The sequence below is a fragment of the Amphiura filiformis genome, chromosome 2, assembly GCF_039555335.1.
Source record: "Amphiura filiformis chromosome 2, Afil_fr2py, whole genome shotgun sequence".
NCBI classification, from domain to species: domain Eukaryota; kingdom Metazoa; phylum Echinodermata; class Ophiuroidea; order Amphilepidida; family Amphiuridae; genus Amphiura; species Amphiura filiformis.
This window is the reverse complement of record NC_092629.1, coordinates 8,631,452-8,646,955: the sequence shown is the minus strand read 5'-3', so window position 1 is coordinate 8,646,955 and position 15,504 is coordinate 8,631,452. Positions and strand designations below refer to the sequence as shown.

General features: G+C 37.8%; 1 protein-coding gene across 1 annotated transcript; it reads left to right on the top strand.

Annotated features, from left to right (window-relative positions):
- The first annotated feature begins 1,925 nt into the window (after positions 1 to 1,925).
- On the top strand, positions 1,926 to 15,261 carry LOC140145848 (uncharacterized). Its single transcript, XM_072167534.1, has 2 exons — positions 1,926 to 2,270; positions 7,710 to 15,261. The coding sequence occupies exon 2, from the start codon at positions 8,274 to 8,276 to the stop codon at positions 9,576 to 9,578; it is 1,305 nt and encodes a 434-aa protein (XP_072023635.1). The 5' UTR covers positions 1,926 to 2,270; positions 7,710 to 8,273; the 3' UTR covers positions 9,579 to 15,261.
- The last annotated feature ends 243 nt before the right edge of the window (positions 15,262 to 15,504 follow it).

Below are 15,504 nucleotides of genomic sequence, written 5' to 3'. Positions count from 1 at the left end.
GTAGTTTTTCAAGAACGGGCGATGTACGCGCGTACAGTGCAAAGGGTGCCAGAATTGCCAAAATCAGAAAAAAAAAAAGGGTATACTTTTCCATGTAAAATACTTGCTTAGGCTTTTTTAGGGTACCAAAGTTTAATGGCAAAATAAAAAAGGGTAAAATAGGCTATGTTTGGCTTCTATCAGAACAAATCATAGGGTAAAACATTAAGGAACATCAAACTACTTATATTAAACAAAAAAATTAACATGAATTTTTACTTTATTAGTGTTAAAAAAATGGCAAAATACTTGTTTAGGGTATGTTTTGCACGCGCTGAGTAATACTCATTTAGGGTGCGTTTCGAGAGTCCATACATGAGCATGGTGTCCATCACGTAATGTAAGTGGCCCCTCCGGGGGAATTCCAGACTTTTTGGTAGTCAATTGAAAAATTCCAACTTATTTGTGTAATTTTAGATACCCTCTATAGAGGGCGATGGAATTCAGATTTTTTTGTTAAGTCAATTGAAAATTCCAACTTTTTTTGATAATTTTAAAAACCCTCTATACCCCTCCATGGAATTCCAGACTTTTTGCTAGTCAATTGAAAAATTCCAACTTTTTATTTGAGTATTTTTAGAAACCCTCTATAGAGGGCGATGGAATTCAGATTTTTTTGGTAAGTCAATTGAAAATTCCAACTTTTTTTGACAATTTTAAAAACCCTCTATACCCTCCATGGATTTCCAGATTTTACATGCACTAAACAGGGCCGGAAATCCAGGTTTTTTCCTCAAGTATGCTTTGGAATTCCAGACATTTTAGAAAAAAAAAATTTTGCCCTCTATAGGGGGTGCATGTTTTATCTGGAATAGCCCATTCCTCTTATCAATATAACTTTAATCACTATTAACAATGCAATATAGTTATTTCATTATGCTTAAATTAAATTCAAATGACATTACTACTATCTAGAAGTAACCACAATAATTTAATCGTACTAACACTTATTATCTTGATGAATGCAAACTTCATTAAGTCAAACGCCGACATAGGCCTACTTTATTAAAAACCTGACTCATATACCTCTAACTTAATTTAAATATATCCCATTAATAAGTAATTCGCGCCGACGTCGGTGTAGTTTTACCAAAAAAGGTGCAGCTTCGCGGCGCCGTCGATGTGGTAGGGTATTCTAAAGGTACTCCCCATTGGGCCCCAATAATTTTGGCCAGGCACCATTGCCCCCCCAATATTTAACCTCTTCCGGAGTCTTACTTCAGTTACTTGCATGGTCCAACCAGGTCCAACCCATAGCCTACACCATGCAAATATTCATAATTCAAAGTGTGTCTTTTTACCTTCCAACAACATGCATGTCGGCATTAACACACTAGAAATTACAACCAGAAATTAAATTTCAAAATTTCATGAGATCGTCATGTTGATTTTTTTTTCACATCAGCGATAGATATGATAAACGATGTTATGTAAAAATAGTAGTAGGGTTCATTCGGTCACCTTGACACCAGCCTGATTAGTCTTGAATCAAGTCTGATGAAACGCGATCACAAAGGACAAAAAAGGACATTGTCAACATCTAGAAACACTAGAGAATCGTGTTTATTTTTTAAATATAGTAACCACCTGCTATTTACTTGAATTCACTAGAATACTTTGATTTTGTATTATAGTTTTTAGTTTTCAAAACCGCAATAATAATCGCTTATGAATATCCCACAACAAAATAATGATTTCAGCAGGGGTTTTGGGAAACGTCAAGCCGGCTTCTTCATGTTGACTCACTCCCAAAATTACAAAAAGGACATCAAGATATTAAGACTCGATACAAGTCTACATGATTACACAAACGCTGGAGAACGGAGATGTGACTAGGCAGGATGATATGCGCCTGCGCAAACTCCTCATTATATAACTCACTGACTGGCGTTACGAGAAACCACGTTATTTATTTTGCAAGGGCAAGGACTCTTATGCCCGCACGTTCATTCTTAACTATTCAAGATACAGGGGAAATACATGGATAGGTGTGTTCAAAAAGAAGACGGAATAGAAGTTACTTGTATCACTACCATTTACCGAACAGTTTGATTTACTAGAATTATAGGAAAATACCAACTCCAAAAAAACGCGGAATATTTTCTTTAGCGAGTAGATTTTGCAACAAAAGATCTAGCAGACGATGCACTTATGCAATGGTCGACTATTTTTTGAAATAAACAAATGAAAAATTGCTGAGTTTTGTATGCAGGATTCAGAAAATACTTACGGTAAGTTTGTGCAAAAGTTGTTATTTTGTGAAAGAATGAATTGTTTGTGCTATAGGGAACATATTCATATTGTGTTTACATTAAATACGTAGGCTATAGGCCAACTACCTATAAAAGTACAATGAGTTGGCCCTACTGGTACTATGCTATTGCTAGTACCGGTATAGCCGGGGGAGGGGGGGGGGGGCACTTAACACAAATGACCATACGGGTAGGCCTATGTTCTCCCGGAAAGACCCCCCTTTTGGATTTCGCAGCTCCGAAAGACCCCCTATAGGCCTATTTGACCAAAATAGAGCTCCGAAAGACCCTTGAATCTGATAATTTCAGCTCTAAAACTATTCCTCATTTTTCAGGCGATTTTTAACCTAAAAGCCAAGAAAGACCCTTGAATTTGACTGTTCAGTTCGCAGCTCCAAAAGTCTCCTATTTTACTTGTTTGTAGCTCCAAAAGACCCCTTTTACCAGTACGCTGCTCAAAATTCCGGGAGAACATACGAACATACCCACCAAAAATGTTGATGTGCCCCAGCCCCCCCCCCCTTAACTCCTTAGGCTTTTCCATAGCCTAGCCCTTCGTCATTCAACAGTCACACGATAGGCCTACTTGAACTTGATTGATGTGGTTTTCAACTTTTCATACTTCTACATTGTGTATTCAGGCCTGGAAGAAAATGTTCATTTCCCAATTACGGCGCTATTATAATAGCAGGATCAGGAGATAGCTATTGTTGAAATGATATATCAAAATAGCATTATTTTGTGTTGATGTTGTACAGTTATGGGAATTCTGTGTTGAGACAATTGGTAGAATATCATCCTCTTGTGCTAAAGACAATTATTGCAATTCTGTAATTTGATAATTGCCAGAATAGCATGTTTTACACATTTGTGACATATTAAAACAGAGTTACACAGAATAACAGAAGAGAGCAATTATTGAATTGATAATATCAAATTTGCACAATTATGGCAAAATGTGTTGTGGCAATTGCTAGAATAGCACCCTGTTGTGCTATTAAGACACCTATTGCAATTATGTAATGTGATAATTGCCAGAATAGCATCCTTCTTGTCATACAGTGCAATTGTGTAATCTGACAATTGCTAGAATAGCTTCCTCTTGTTCTATAATAACTTATGACGTCAACCCAGTTTCACAATTGATATTTTATGATGATTGCAATTGTGACATTATGGCAATTCAGAAATTTAACAAGCCCCTGAAGTGGGAGCAGTTGTGGCAATTTATGGCAATTCTAGGTTCCATGGAAATTCTATATGGTGTGTGCAAATTGTGACAATTTATTGCCAGAATAGCATCCTTCTTATCATACAGTGCAATTGTGACAATGTGACAGAATATGTTCCACTTGTTCTAGTATAACTATTATGACATCAACCCAGTTTCACAATGTTTTATGATGATTGCAATTGTGACATTATGGCAATTCAGAAATATAACAAGCCCCTGAAGTGGGAGCAGTTGTGGCAATGTATGGCAATTGCAAGGAAATTCTCTGGTATGTGCAATTGTGACAATTATTGCCAGAATAGCATCCTTCTTGGCAGTGCAATATTGTGACAATTGCTAGAATAGCTTCCTCTTGTTTATATAAACAATTATGACATCAGCCCATTTTGTATGCAATTATGACAATTATGGCAATTCAGAAATATAACTAGGTAACAAGCCCCTGCAGTGGGAGCATTTAGGGGCAATTGCGGCAATTATGGCAATGGTTCCATGGAAATTCTCAATTGTTTTCTCAATTGTATAAATACTGATAATAGATTTAAGAAACTTACGAAACCAGAAAATATTACATCACTGCAGATATTACGTGTCAGTTGACTGGGAGGTTGCATATTACTTTATTCAATATTTGCATAATTATTATTATGTAAAGGTATTTATAGCAACAGAGGCAGCTGAGTGACAATCCCACGGTGATCCTTGCAAATATTAAATACTGGTACCGGATATTTTTCATTGTAAAATGGAAATATGGATGATATCATAAATTGGGTGCCAGTTAATTTGAGAAATGTCATGATTTGGCAAAAAAAATGTTTTGGTTCCCGTCCAGAGGATTTTTATGAATTGATGAGTAGGCTACTTCAATAGTTTTCGGTCTTTTCACAGATGGTCATTTTCAACAGTGCTCAAGGAAAAAATGAGACCTTTTTTTCTTTTCTTTCTATGTTCAAATGTGAGATTCTGAGGGACGGTTACAGGTTCCAAAAAAATACAGTGCTCACCAATTTTTTGAGATTAAATATTATCAACTTCTGCCAAATGAAAGACAGCTCAATTCCTAATTTATGCATTTCGGCTACTAAGGCCGTGTAAAATTAATATTTTGGTTCTCGTCCCTCCCTCCTCAATTTCTGGGATTTGTCAGATTTTTTTTTTTTTTTAGATTTTTCATTTTTTTTAGACTTTTGAATGATTTTTTAAATCTTCATACATATAAATTAGTTTATTAGAGAACAAGCATCACTTCCAAGTCTTTTTGTGGTACTCTAGGGGTTTATCCTCAGAATCTCACATTTGAAAAAAAAAAAAAAGGGCCTCATCGTTTCCTCGAGCACTGTTGGAGAAGACCGAAAACTACTGACAATGCTAATTTTACATTGGAAAAAAAAAAAAAAAAACACCTCCTCCCTCATCAATTCATGAAAAGCCTCTGGACGAGAACCAAAACATTAATTTTATACGGCCTTAGTATTAACTGGCAATAATTTTCGCTATTTGGCTAAACTGATGAATCAGGGGCCAAACAAAAACTAGGATGTTTTTCACATGCTGTGACATTCAAGTCTGAAGACTTGTACACGTATATTAAGTTTATAAATACATATTCTAATTTTTGGAAAAGACATATTTCGTTCTCATTGGTATACGTGAGTTTCATCTTTGATTCCGCGTCGCGTCGCTCACTATATTTATGGTTTATAATTATTTTAAACTGTTGTGATTTGGTAGTTCACAGCATCTTACGAATGGTAGTGAGTTTTGGCAAAAACTGCATTGCTCAATTCATAGCGAACGTGTAGAAGAATTAAAATATCACAGAGATACTTTTATAGGTGCTGCGGTTCTTGAGTTACGTTGTATAAAGAGCGCTGAAACAACAACACTTTTCTAAAACGTAGGCCTACATAACTCATTAACAACAATAAATTAAGCAAGTTTGCAAAGTATACAATTTGTAGAATGAACTTTTGCAAAACATCAAGGTGTTAATGTGCAATAATATATTGATCTAGATAATGAAAATCGATTTTTAGGTTGCTTCGACCATAGACCATTTTGACCAACAATACCTCGTCTACCCTAAACATAGACCATAATAAAACATGCACATATCCCAGGTATAGATCAACATAATTTAATATGATCGATCGGAGGGCATTGTGTCCTTCGTTACGTCATAGATAAATAAAAGCAGTCGGGCAAGGACTATATAGGCCTACTCGGAAAAATACCGTTACATAATTAAGGTCGTCTCAGATCATACAATGATTACGTAATATGTGATGCTCGGTGACCTAGTTCTAAGACCTTTTTTAATACGAAGCCCTTTTTAAAGAAGACCATGGAGCATGGCGTAAACAGGGTCAATTTTGAAATAGGATCGAGACAGTCGAGGTTTAGTCTACTGTATGTAGTAGACCATTTTAATTTATCATCGCTCTATCAATCCCTCTGATCATGGAAAATCCACCAATGACCTGTTCTGATCCAACAGCTAGCTATCCATCAGGGACTTTTTTTTCTCTGGACAGGGAAAACCGATTTTGGAAACGTTGGGGGGGGGGGGGGCACAACTTGTAAATGTACCGACTTGCATGGTTTGAAAAAGTGAAGAGCAAATAAAATAGGCGGCCGGTAACAACATAAAAACACAACATTTTTATGTAGGCCTATATTTCACAATTTTTGATCATTTTTTTTACAATTCTCCCCTTTTTTTCTGTCACCCTGGGTAAAAAATAGTCTATTGTTAACCCAATTTTTTTTCACTAAGGCCTTCAGTCTATACCATGACGATCGTGGGGCACCGGTCCCTTGGCCCCCACTGGCTACGCCACTGCAGTGAAGGCGGTTTTGTGACCATACAATGCATTTCATAATGGCAATGCTTTTTGATGTAGGCATAGTATATTTATTGTTGAATTGTTGGACGTTTTTTATTTTACTTGGTCTTATTATTATTTTTGATATTGCTATTTTTTGTTGTTTATTTAATGTTTTAATTTTTAGGGTTACGTCTAAGTACACTTTTCATTGTGTTTTCACAGTGTTTATATGTTGATCAATCACTTTTCCTGGTAATAGTATTTGGTTTGGCTCATAATAAATGCATACGTGATGACACCAAGGATTTTCTCTATTCGACATGCAAGCAGCGACTTTCTGTAACACCGCCCCCTCGTTTGATAATTTTTTTTTTTTAAAGTTGTGCATGCCTTGGATGGCGCAGCCGGTGACTATCACACTATGAATATCATTGCGGGCATGGAAGCTTGGATGTGCTGGCACTTGAGGTTTCATTTGTTCCGTTGGCAAATACTGGATAGATACATACACGTTTATCTTGCATGTGTTTCGTGATTGACTGATTCTGATCTGGATCGCTATAGGATAATATCTCTAGATGTGTTTTGTGATTTTCCTGAATTCGTTTCACTTCTGGATCGTAATGTAGGTTTTGATTTTAATCGTTATTGCACAGCTTGGGATATACTTTGTGACTGCCATTTAAATTTTTTGTATCTCGTCACATACTCATGCATGCAGTTATGTACCCCCTCCCCACATACACATCATGCAGTCATGCACCCCCCCCCCATACATCGAGGGGTTTGCAAGAAACCCGTGCCACGACTTCCTACAGCATGTGCAGGATCACTGTGCACTGGCAAAATGGTTATACAAGAAACTTTGCAGAAAGTACGGTTAGGGTTGTCTAAGTATTTTTGGTCGAGGCAGCCAAAAAGATCGATTTTCATTATTATTGAAAAATAAGACCTTGGTGTTTTGCAGAACTATGTTCAGTCTACAAAGCATATACTTTGAAAACTTGCTTGATTTATTGTTGCTAATGGGTTATGTACGTTTTGCAAAGGTGGTGTTCCGCCCTCTTTACAACATAACTCAAGAACCACATGACCTACAAAAAAATGAAATGCCATTTAATGCCATTTATTCTTACACTGTATTGAATATATACTCGATTATATAATTCACTCTATTTCGGCCGCAACTTTAGAATAGGGAACGCCACTCCAGTTCACACCCTCGGTACATTTTTCACGGAATAACTATGGATGGCGTACCTTATCACCTTATTGTAAAACTAAATAGCCGTATTATGCCACTTGTACCTATTTGTAATGTACGTTTTCTTTTGTTTTTTCTTCATGTTGCAGACTGTGAAACGTGAGTGAACTTTGACCTGTCACAATGCTGGCCCACCACAATCAACTTTCCCGGTATCCAGCTGGTCTGATACGCACAAACAACGCTTACTCTGTCGACGGTAGCCAGGCCCTTAATCTGAGTACTAATATGACTAATCAGCAGTACCACCATCATCAGCTACAGCAGCAACATCAGCAGCAACATCAGCAGCAACATCAGCTACAGCAGCAGCCGAACTTTGCAAATGCTGCTCAAGACACATCATCACCAAGTCGCCCTGTTCAACGAGTATCACCGGCGATCCACGATATAACGACTGACACGTCACCCATACATCAGCAGGAGTATATGATGAAGGACTCCGCGCATCCCCCGGCATCACCGAACCCGCAACTACGTCGTGGCTCGGCCGATGCCACAACAATAGAAATACCTCTTCCCGTTATAGTTCAGTATTAGCCACTTCTTTACCCACGGTGACATCAGATGGAAATGCATTAGCCATAAAACGCAAGGACTTTATCACAAGCAGGAAGAAGAGAGAGTTCATCCCCGACCAAGAGAAAGATGGTATGTATTGGGATAAAAGAAGAAAGAATAACCAGGCTGCAAAACGATCGCGGGAAAAGCGTCGATTAAATGACATAGTTCTTGAAGCACGCGTACTAGATTTGACGCAAGATAACGACGAGTTGAGAGAGAAATTGGAAATTCTCGCAGAGAGATTTGGAATCGATAATGTTAATGACTTGAGCCCTGACGAACTTAAAGTCGCGCCTTTAGTGCACGTTAAAAAAGAACCAATGACGCCGCCACCTCTAGAAATCTCTGAACCCTTAGCTGAAACTGTTCCAGATGATTGCATCATGGAATCATCAGAAAACGCATTGTCCGAACGACCGCAGTCGCACCAATTTAGTCAACGCCAACCAATGCAGCTGTCTCAAAATTCGAAGGCACCACAATTTGAACCCGAAGACAATTCACCCACCACCGTCTCACAAACTGCAAACAATGTCAATCGTATCGGTACTATTACAACTACTCTTGGTGGAAACCAGATGTCACATATACCCACCACCGTATCTAGTGCTGAGAACTTTTATCACACGGGTACTGCACAATTTTCGCATATGTCGTCATCAAAAAATCTGACGACATCCTCTAGCTTTAGACAATTACCTCAAGAAATGATCTCGGCTCTCTCAATCAGGAAAGACTTCGCCAGATCCTCTAGTGACGTGGATGCACATGAGCATCATCGTCAACAGCAACATCAGCAGGAGCAACAACATCATCAGCAGCAGCAACATCAGCAGCCGCAACAGGTGGTCCACGCCCATGCATTGGCTCACCTTTACGGCATGGAACAAATACCTCTATCAGCTGTGAATAAGCCCTCCCCAAAACCTACGGACTCCGTACTCCCTGCTGCACCGACCACTAAGAAGTCCTATTCAATGCCATCACCACTCACGTCACAGGAGGCAGAATGGCGTACTCCAAGTGCGCGAGAACGTACTGTAAGTGTCTGCAGTTCGGAAGACAGCACATCGTCCGCTGCGGAAGACAAGCCCGTATCTCCATCATCACACGACACATTTTCTAACGTTGAGTCGCACCTTCCTCTGAAGTTACGCGGAAAAGCAAGGCGGTCTGCAACGCAGCCTGAGAACAATCATCGCGACGCCAGCTCGCCAACAATGAGTCGCCCATCAGATTTTGAATTATCCTCGCATCCTCTGGTGATCGACATACCCCAACATCGACCTCATGTCTCTAGACCTGGCGATGTTAACGGTATCTGCACACCCCCTTCTTCAGTTGAACCTGAACATGCTGAAGAGGAAGACCTCCCGCGTCTCCTACGTCGGTGAAAAGTGTTCCCGAAACGAACTCATTACAGCAACCTATCACGAAGCCCCGTATTGTGCCGTACGCGAAGATGCTCTCAGCCGCTAAGAAATTGGCCATGGTTAGTGGTGTCGAGAATGATGCTACTAGTAAACCATGTAAGAGAACACTTAGTACTGACGAAGAACATTGGCAGAAGAAAATGCGCACTAATTTAGACACACAGCAGGTGCGGTCAGAAGTATCAATGGAGTGTGCCCAGCCAGATCAACCAGAAAGGTCGTCGTACTTAGAGTACGAAAACTCCCAGTTACGTAATGAACTTAAACTTCTGTCCCATGATGTTGCGACACTGAAAACCCTCATTCATATGAAAGTCGTGGATGGGAAAGAATAGTGTTTTTACAAACATTTATGTATTATATAAAAAAAAAAAGGTCACATATATCTGCCTATCTCTCAAGTAAGAACGCAGCATCTCTATGTTGTGGGCAATTCCACTTGAAATCTATACCCGAGATTATACCCCTATAGAAGACATGACCTATATCTTCCACACAGGGAGTGTGAATTTCATGTGGGGTTACATAAATGGGTGACTCAATTTGAAATCTACAATCCCTGCACGTGTGGGAGTGAGATTATGGTCATATCATCCACAGGGGGTGTATGGATTTCAACTGGAATAGCCCATTGCCTTTTACTTAAGAAAATGTACCTATTTTATGCTCACATACATAATTCGGCCACGACTCAGGTGGTGGCTATAAAATGCTCAATAAATTTCTTTTGTAGTCGCTGATAGCACTTAATGGGATATTTAATCATTTATAGGGATCCAAATTTTCAACTTAGCCTACCAAGTACTGGACAGTGTTAAACTTCTAGCGGCCACGCATAGAATTCGGTACGGTCACGAGCTAGTGGCTGAGGCTTAGTGGTGGTCAGGCCGCCACGAAATACAGTGGCGAGATTATGCAGTAGTGCCTAATAAATAATCCTCCAGTATATCAGCATCTGCTATATTTTGACTTTGGGAGCAGACATTCAAAGGTACGTGTCTCCGCATTAACTCGAATCTTGGCCTGTCTCCTAATATTTGCGATTTGGTCCGTAATCGGTCACTTGATATCAAGATTTAGGGGAATAGGACAGGATTCGGGCGAATGCTGACGTACATGTATCAAAACGCCGTACCTGTTGCGTTATCACTAGCAGATACCACGTTCTTACGTGAGAGGGCAGTATACTATCTTAAACATCATCATTATGCCACGACACAGTTCTTTAACCCCAGTAGGCCTATGTTTGTACAAGAACAGAATGACCTTTAAATCTTACGTCAGCACTTGAGGTCAAATTTTTAGCAATGATTGTTGAATCAAGGGTATTGAACTGTGCCACTAGAAATCAGATGATTGTGGTGGCTTGCAATGCAATTGTACATTCCAGAGATATATAAATTAAAAATATTTTTGTCTGTAGTTTGTAATCAGGTCATTTTGTGTGTGTAAATGACGCCGAGGAACAACATGTTTAGCACCTAATTAGGCTAATTTGCAATTAGTACGGATCAGAGTGGTCTTTGCAGCTAAATTTCAGGGGTTCAATCCCCGTTCAATCCCGATGATTCAGCTCCAATTCCCTTATTTACCCTTGTTTTTGTTTCAAATTTGTGAATGTAATTTTATTTTAACACATTGGATATGGGATGCAATCCTAAAAAGGTTCAGGGTATCCTCTCAGGAGCAACCTCAATGGTTCCTAGTATGAACCATAAAACATGATAAAAGGATCTTATTCTCTAGGTATTCTTAAGAAACCTTGTGTGGTTCTTTTAAAAGCCTATACAGACCATGTATGATTGTCCAAATGGTTATTCTCAAGAGCCCCTTGTGGATCGGTTTAATGTGAGAAATCTCCTTAGAGGATACGTTAATACTAAGTAACATTTTGGAACTTTTTAAAAATGTAAAAGTGTATCTTTGTCAACATGGTCAAGACGCGTGGTGTCGCTTTTTCAATACAGCTTACGGCATTGGCATGGACATACGTGCATATTCCCTCAATCTTGGCATTATAGGCTAAGTGTGTGTATTTATACTTACTAGGAAAAAGAACCCCAAAAGGCTGGGTTCGTCAATCGTCATATATTGCTTATCATGTATATTTTTTCTGAACATAATTCAAGATCATTTTAGTGCAATGACGAATTGTCAAAGTAATTACATAGTATTGTTATTAACTTATTACTCTCTAAATTCCTAAGATTTAAAAATAAGTCTAAGAGACTTGTTAGAATGACAAAACCTTTCAGAGACTTAAAATTCAAATCTTTATTAGAGTAAAATTTAAATCCATTAGATTTGAATTTTAAGTCTTTTCAAGGTTTTGTCCTTCTAATAAGTCCCTGGAATTTAGAGAGTATCATCTAATTGAAACGTGTTTTGGACAACGCCTGTAATTATCTTATCAAATATTTCGCCATCGCCATAATATGCAGAATTTGTTTTTCTCATTTTCTTGTGATGAATATCGGCAAGTTTGTAGCATATTAATGTAAAAAGGCTTTTTTTTGTTTTTGGTGATGTATTATGAAGACAGAGATTTAAAGACTAGTTCGCGTCTGAAATTCTGACAACTAGACAGAAAATGTCGTACTGCGCAGGTCGGTAACGGTAACCAATCACGGCGCGCCTTTGCCCTGCCTTTGCATAGACGCATTTTAGTCTTTTATCGCTGCCTTTCATTTTAAATAGAAACAAATGAACATAATTGTTTTATTTATTATTAATATTGATTATCATCAGTTTATTATAATTCAGATTTTTTTTTGTAACAGGCATGTAGGCCTATACATCTAGGATCGTTAAATCTGAAGTTAAAATAGACTGAGTGTAAAACAAAATCCATATGATCAAAATGTGTTGCGCGTATAAATCACTCGGTTACAATCACTGTATACAGAATTGTGATTCTCACTATACATAATCGTTGTTCTTGACTCTCAACCAATAATGGTTGTAAGTACATTTATACATTTACCTTTATTATCAACATACCACTAGGATCCACAACATGCTCATCTATCACGGCACAGTTCTTTAACCCTAATACATTTACACATGCATTAATGACCTTTGAAAATTTGAGTATAAAAACTCATACTCTGCAACATGACGTCACATTTTGCACGCTGGTTGTTTAATTGAGGTTATTGAACTATGCCATTGGGATGAGGCTATTGTGGTTCATAGTGTCCCGACAATTGTTTGAAATATGACATGAAAAGTTTAAATTGCATTTCACGATTAAGGCTGCAAATTTCCTTTTTTTTTTTTTTCTTTTTTTTTTTTGAATACGCCGCGATCCTGTTTCTTGAAAAGGCTTGCGAAACTCGATATTTTGGCAGTCACTAGTCTCGTGGGGGCGCCACACAAACTAGACAAACTGTTGTTCTTGTATGCTTTGTATGCTGTGCCTTGTTTATCGCTACCTCAGTGGACAGGTGGAACTAATACAGTGTGTTCAAATGTTAAGTACCCGTTCAAAATGTTAAGTACCCGTCCAACATGTTGACCAATATAATTCTGATAATTGCATCAACATGGATTGTACCGTAACGTGTTTTTTTCAGAATAAACTATTTTTAGTTGGGCATCTAATTCTGAAAACAAACGTTGGCACACTAAACATCGAGTGAAACATGTATGCAATATTATGTGAATTACAGGCTGCCCTGTATCTCTCTGTTCCCCAATCCCCATCTTTCAATGTTGGAGGTTCTCACGGACCTCACAACATAGCTTGATCCAACATCGAATTGGGGGAGCGGTTGCAGAGATATAACAAAAGACATGCAGGCAAAGTGTGCCAACCTTTTTTTCTTCAGGATTGCAGGTACGAACAGCGTTGGCCATAGCCGGTATCACGGAGCAAGGCTCCATTTTGACTACTTTGCTACCGTATTTTGGAAATGTGTAGCAATTTTATGCCATAGACTTAAACAGTGAAGTGTGCAAAGGTAACAAAAATCAAGTAGTGCAAAAGCTGATAATGATGTCTTACAATGCAAAGGAGGATTTTTGCTTGCATCCGCTGTATAAACTATTTAGAATAATTTTAGTATAAATATTTGTCGTGTCATTTTAACTGAAGTTTTCTCCCTGGTATATATAGGAAATACAGAGATTTCCCAAAATGTATGAAAAAGATATACACCCGCGACGTTATTATTATATTAGTTGTGTAATGTGGGCTATAATAGGTATTCATCCGTTGACAAATGTCTTTGTCATGAATTTCGGGGAAATCCGACGCGCTGTATAATTTTGAACAACAACACTAACACAAGTAAATTTGACGATTTAAAGAGGGTATAATACAATAGTTAAGCCCCATTTTTTGTGTTTCTGAGTTTTCTTTCTTTCTTTTTTTTCTTTCTTGCTTTAATCTTTCTTTCTTAATATCATAGTTTCCTCTTAAAAGTTGTTCATGTAGAATAAAGTTTGTTTTTAGGAAAAGAAATCACGGGTAATTATGATAATGCAGCTGCCATGTATGTTAGTAGAACGTTAATGTATTTAACATGTTTCATGTTTAACAAAATGCCCTCTTTTATAAGGTACATGGTAAAATAAAATAAAAATATTATAAAATTGTTCAGTACTGTTATATAGGTATGGGTGAACAACACCATATGATTTGAAAATAGCCTATGAAATCTATAGAGCCCATGGAGTCCGCCCCGGCGCCCCCTCCCAAAAAAATCCATTTCTATATATACATGTATAACTAAATTTTGCTTTTTGATATCCTTTTCGAGACTTGCCGTGATTTGGAGACCCTTATCATGCGATTTTCTTCAAGATAATACTGCATATAGTTTGATACAATTTGTTGGCATCCGCATCGAGTGGTAAATCTTATATACCGTCCCACTTATCTGGATGGGCGATGGGAGTCAGACACCAACCATGACATCCACGGCCCTACCCTCGGGAATGTCTCTTACCTTTTAATCTTTGCAAAAAACCTTGTAATTGGCGATGTACAAAGAAATATTTTGTATGAATGTAATGGTTCAGTACTTCGTTAGCTTCCATTACTGGCTGCATATATTTTTCTGATCGTAGGAATATCGCTTATAGTATACTACGCACATGGTTATGACGGGTTTTGGTGTTTCTTTTGGTAGATTGTTTAACATATAAGTAGACGTCTTTTAATATTAATAGGGCCTACTAATGAATGATTTTAAATAATTGTTGGTAAAAATAAAATAAAAAGACAAATCAGTAAATTAACCGTGGTTAATGTGGTTTATAAAAATTGGTTATAAGTAAAAAGTGTGTTATTTGACGCATACAGCTCAGGGTATCCCTGAAAGAATTATATCGTCGGAAACTTTTATATTGTTAATTTGTATTTTAAATGCCCGAACCTATTCATATTATTTGTACAAATGCAAAAAGCAGATGTGATAGCTGTTTTGTATTTCAACCCTATCAACTATTTAGTTCCGTTTGGTTCGGGCCAAAAATTAAAAGTTTACTACAGCAAAAAATCCAACGAGACAGTTCTTTCGGGGACACCCTGTATAATGTTGCATAAAATCGTATTCATCTGTTGGTCATGTTGTTGCAGCTGCAAAATGTTATCTTTTTGATAAAAAAATAAATATAACATGATGAGAATGGAAAATAACATGATGTAGTATTTTTGTGTGTTTATATGTCTGACTTTCAAGCGATATGCCTACATACAGCGATATGTTTCCATAGAGGTGCACGATCAAAGAAGTGTCCATTTTGAAGCATTCTGAAGTGTAAAGGCCTATACAGTAAGATTTAGGTTTTTATATTAAATCCGGATATTTCCGGTTTTATTCAGAGCCTCAGCGATCGAGTGCTTGCTAACACGTCTCGTGAATGTCAGCTCATTATAGGC

What these genes read in the sequence shown, in the direction of transcription:
- LOC140145848 (XM_072167534.1), top strand. Translation starts at nt 8,274, where the DNA reads ATGTATTGGGATAAAAGAAGAAAGAATAACCAGGCTGCAAAACGATCG.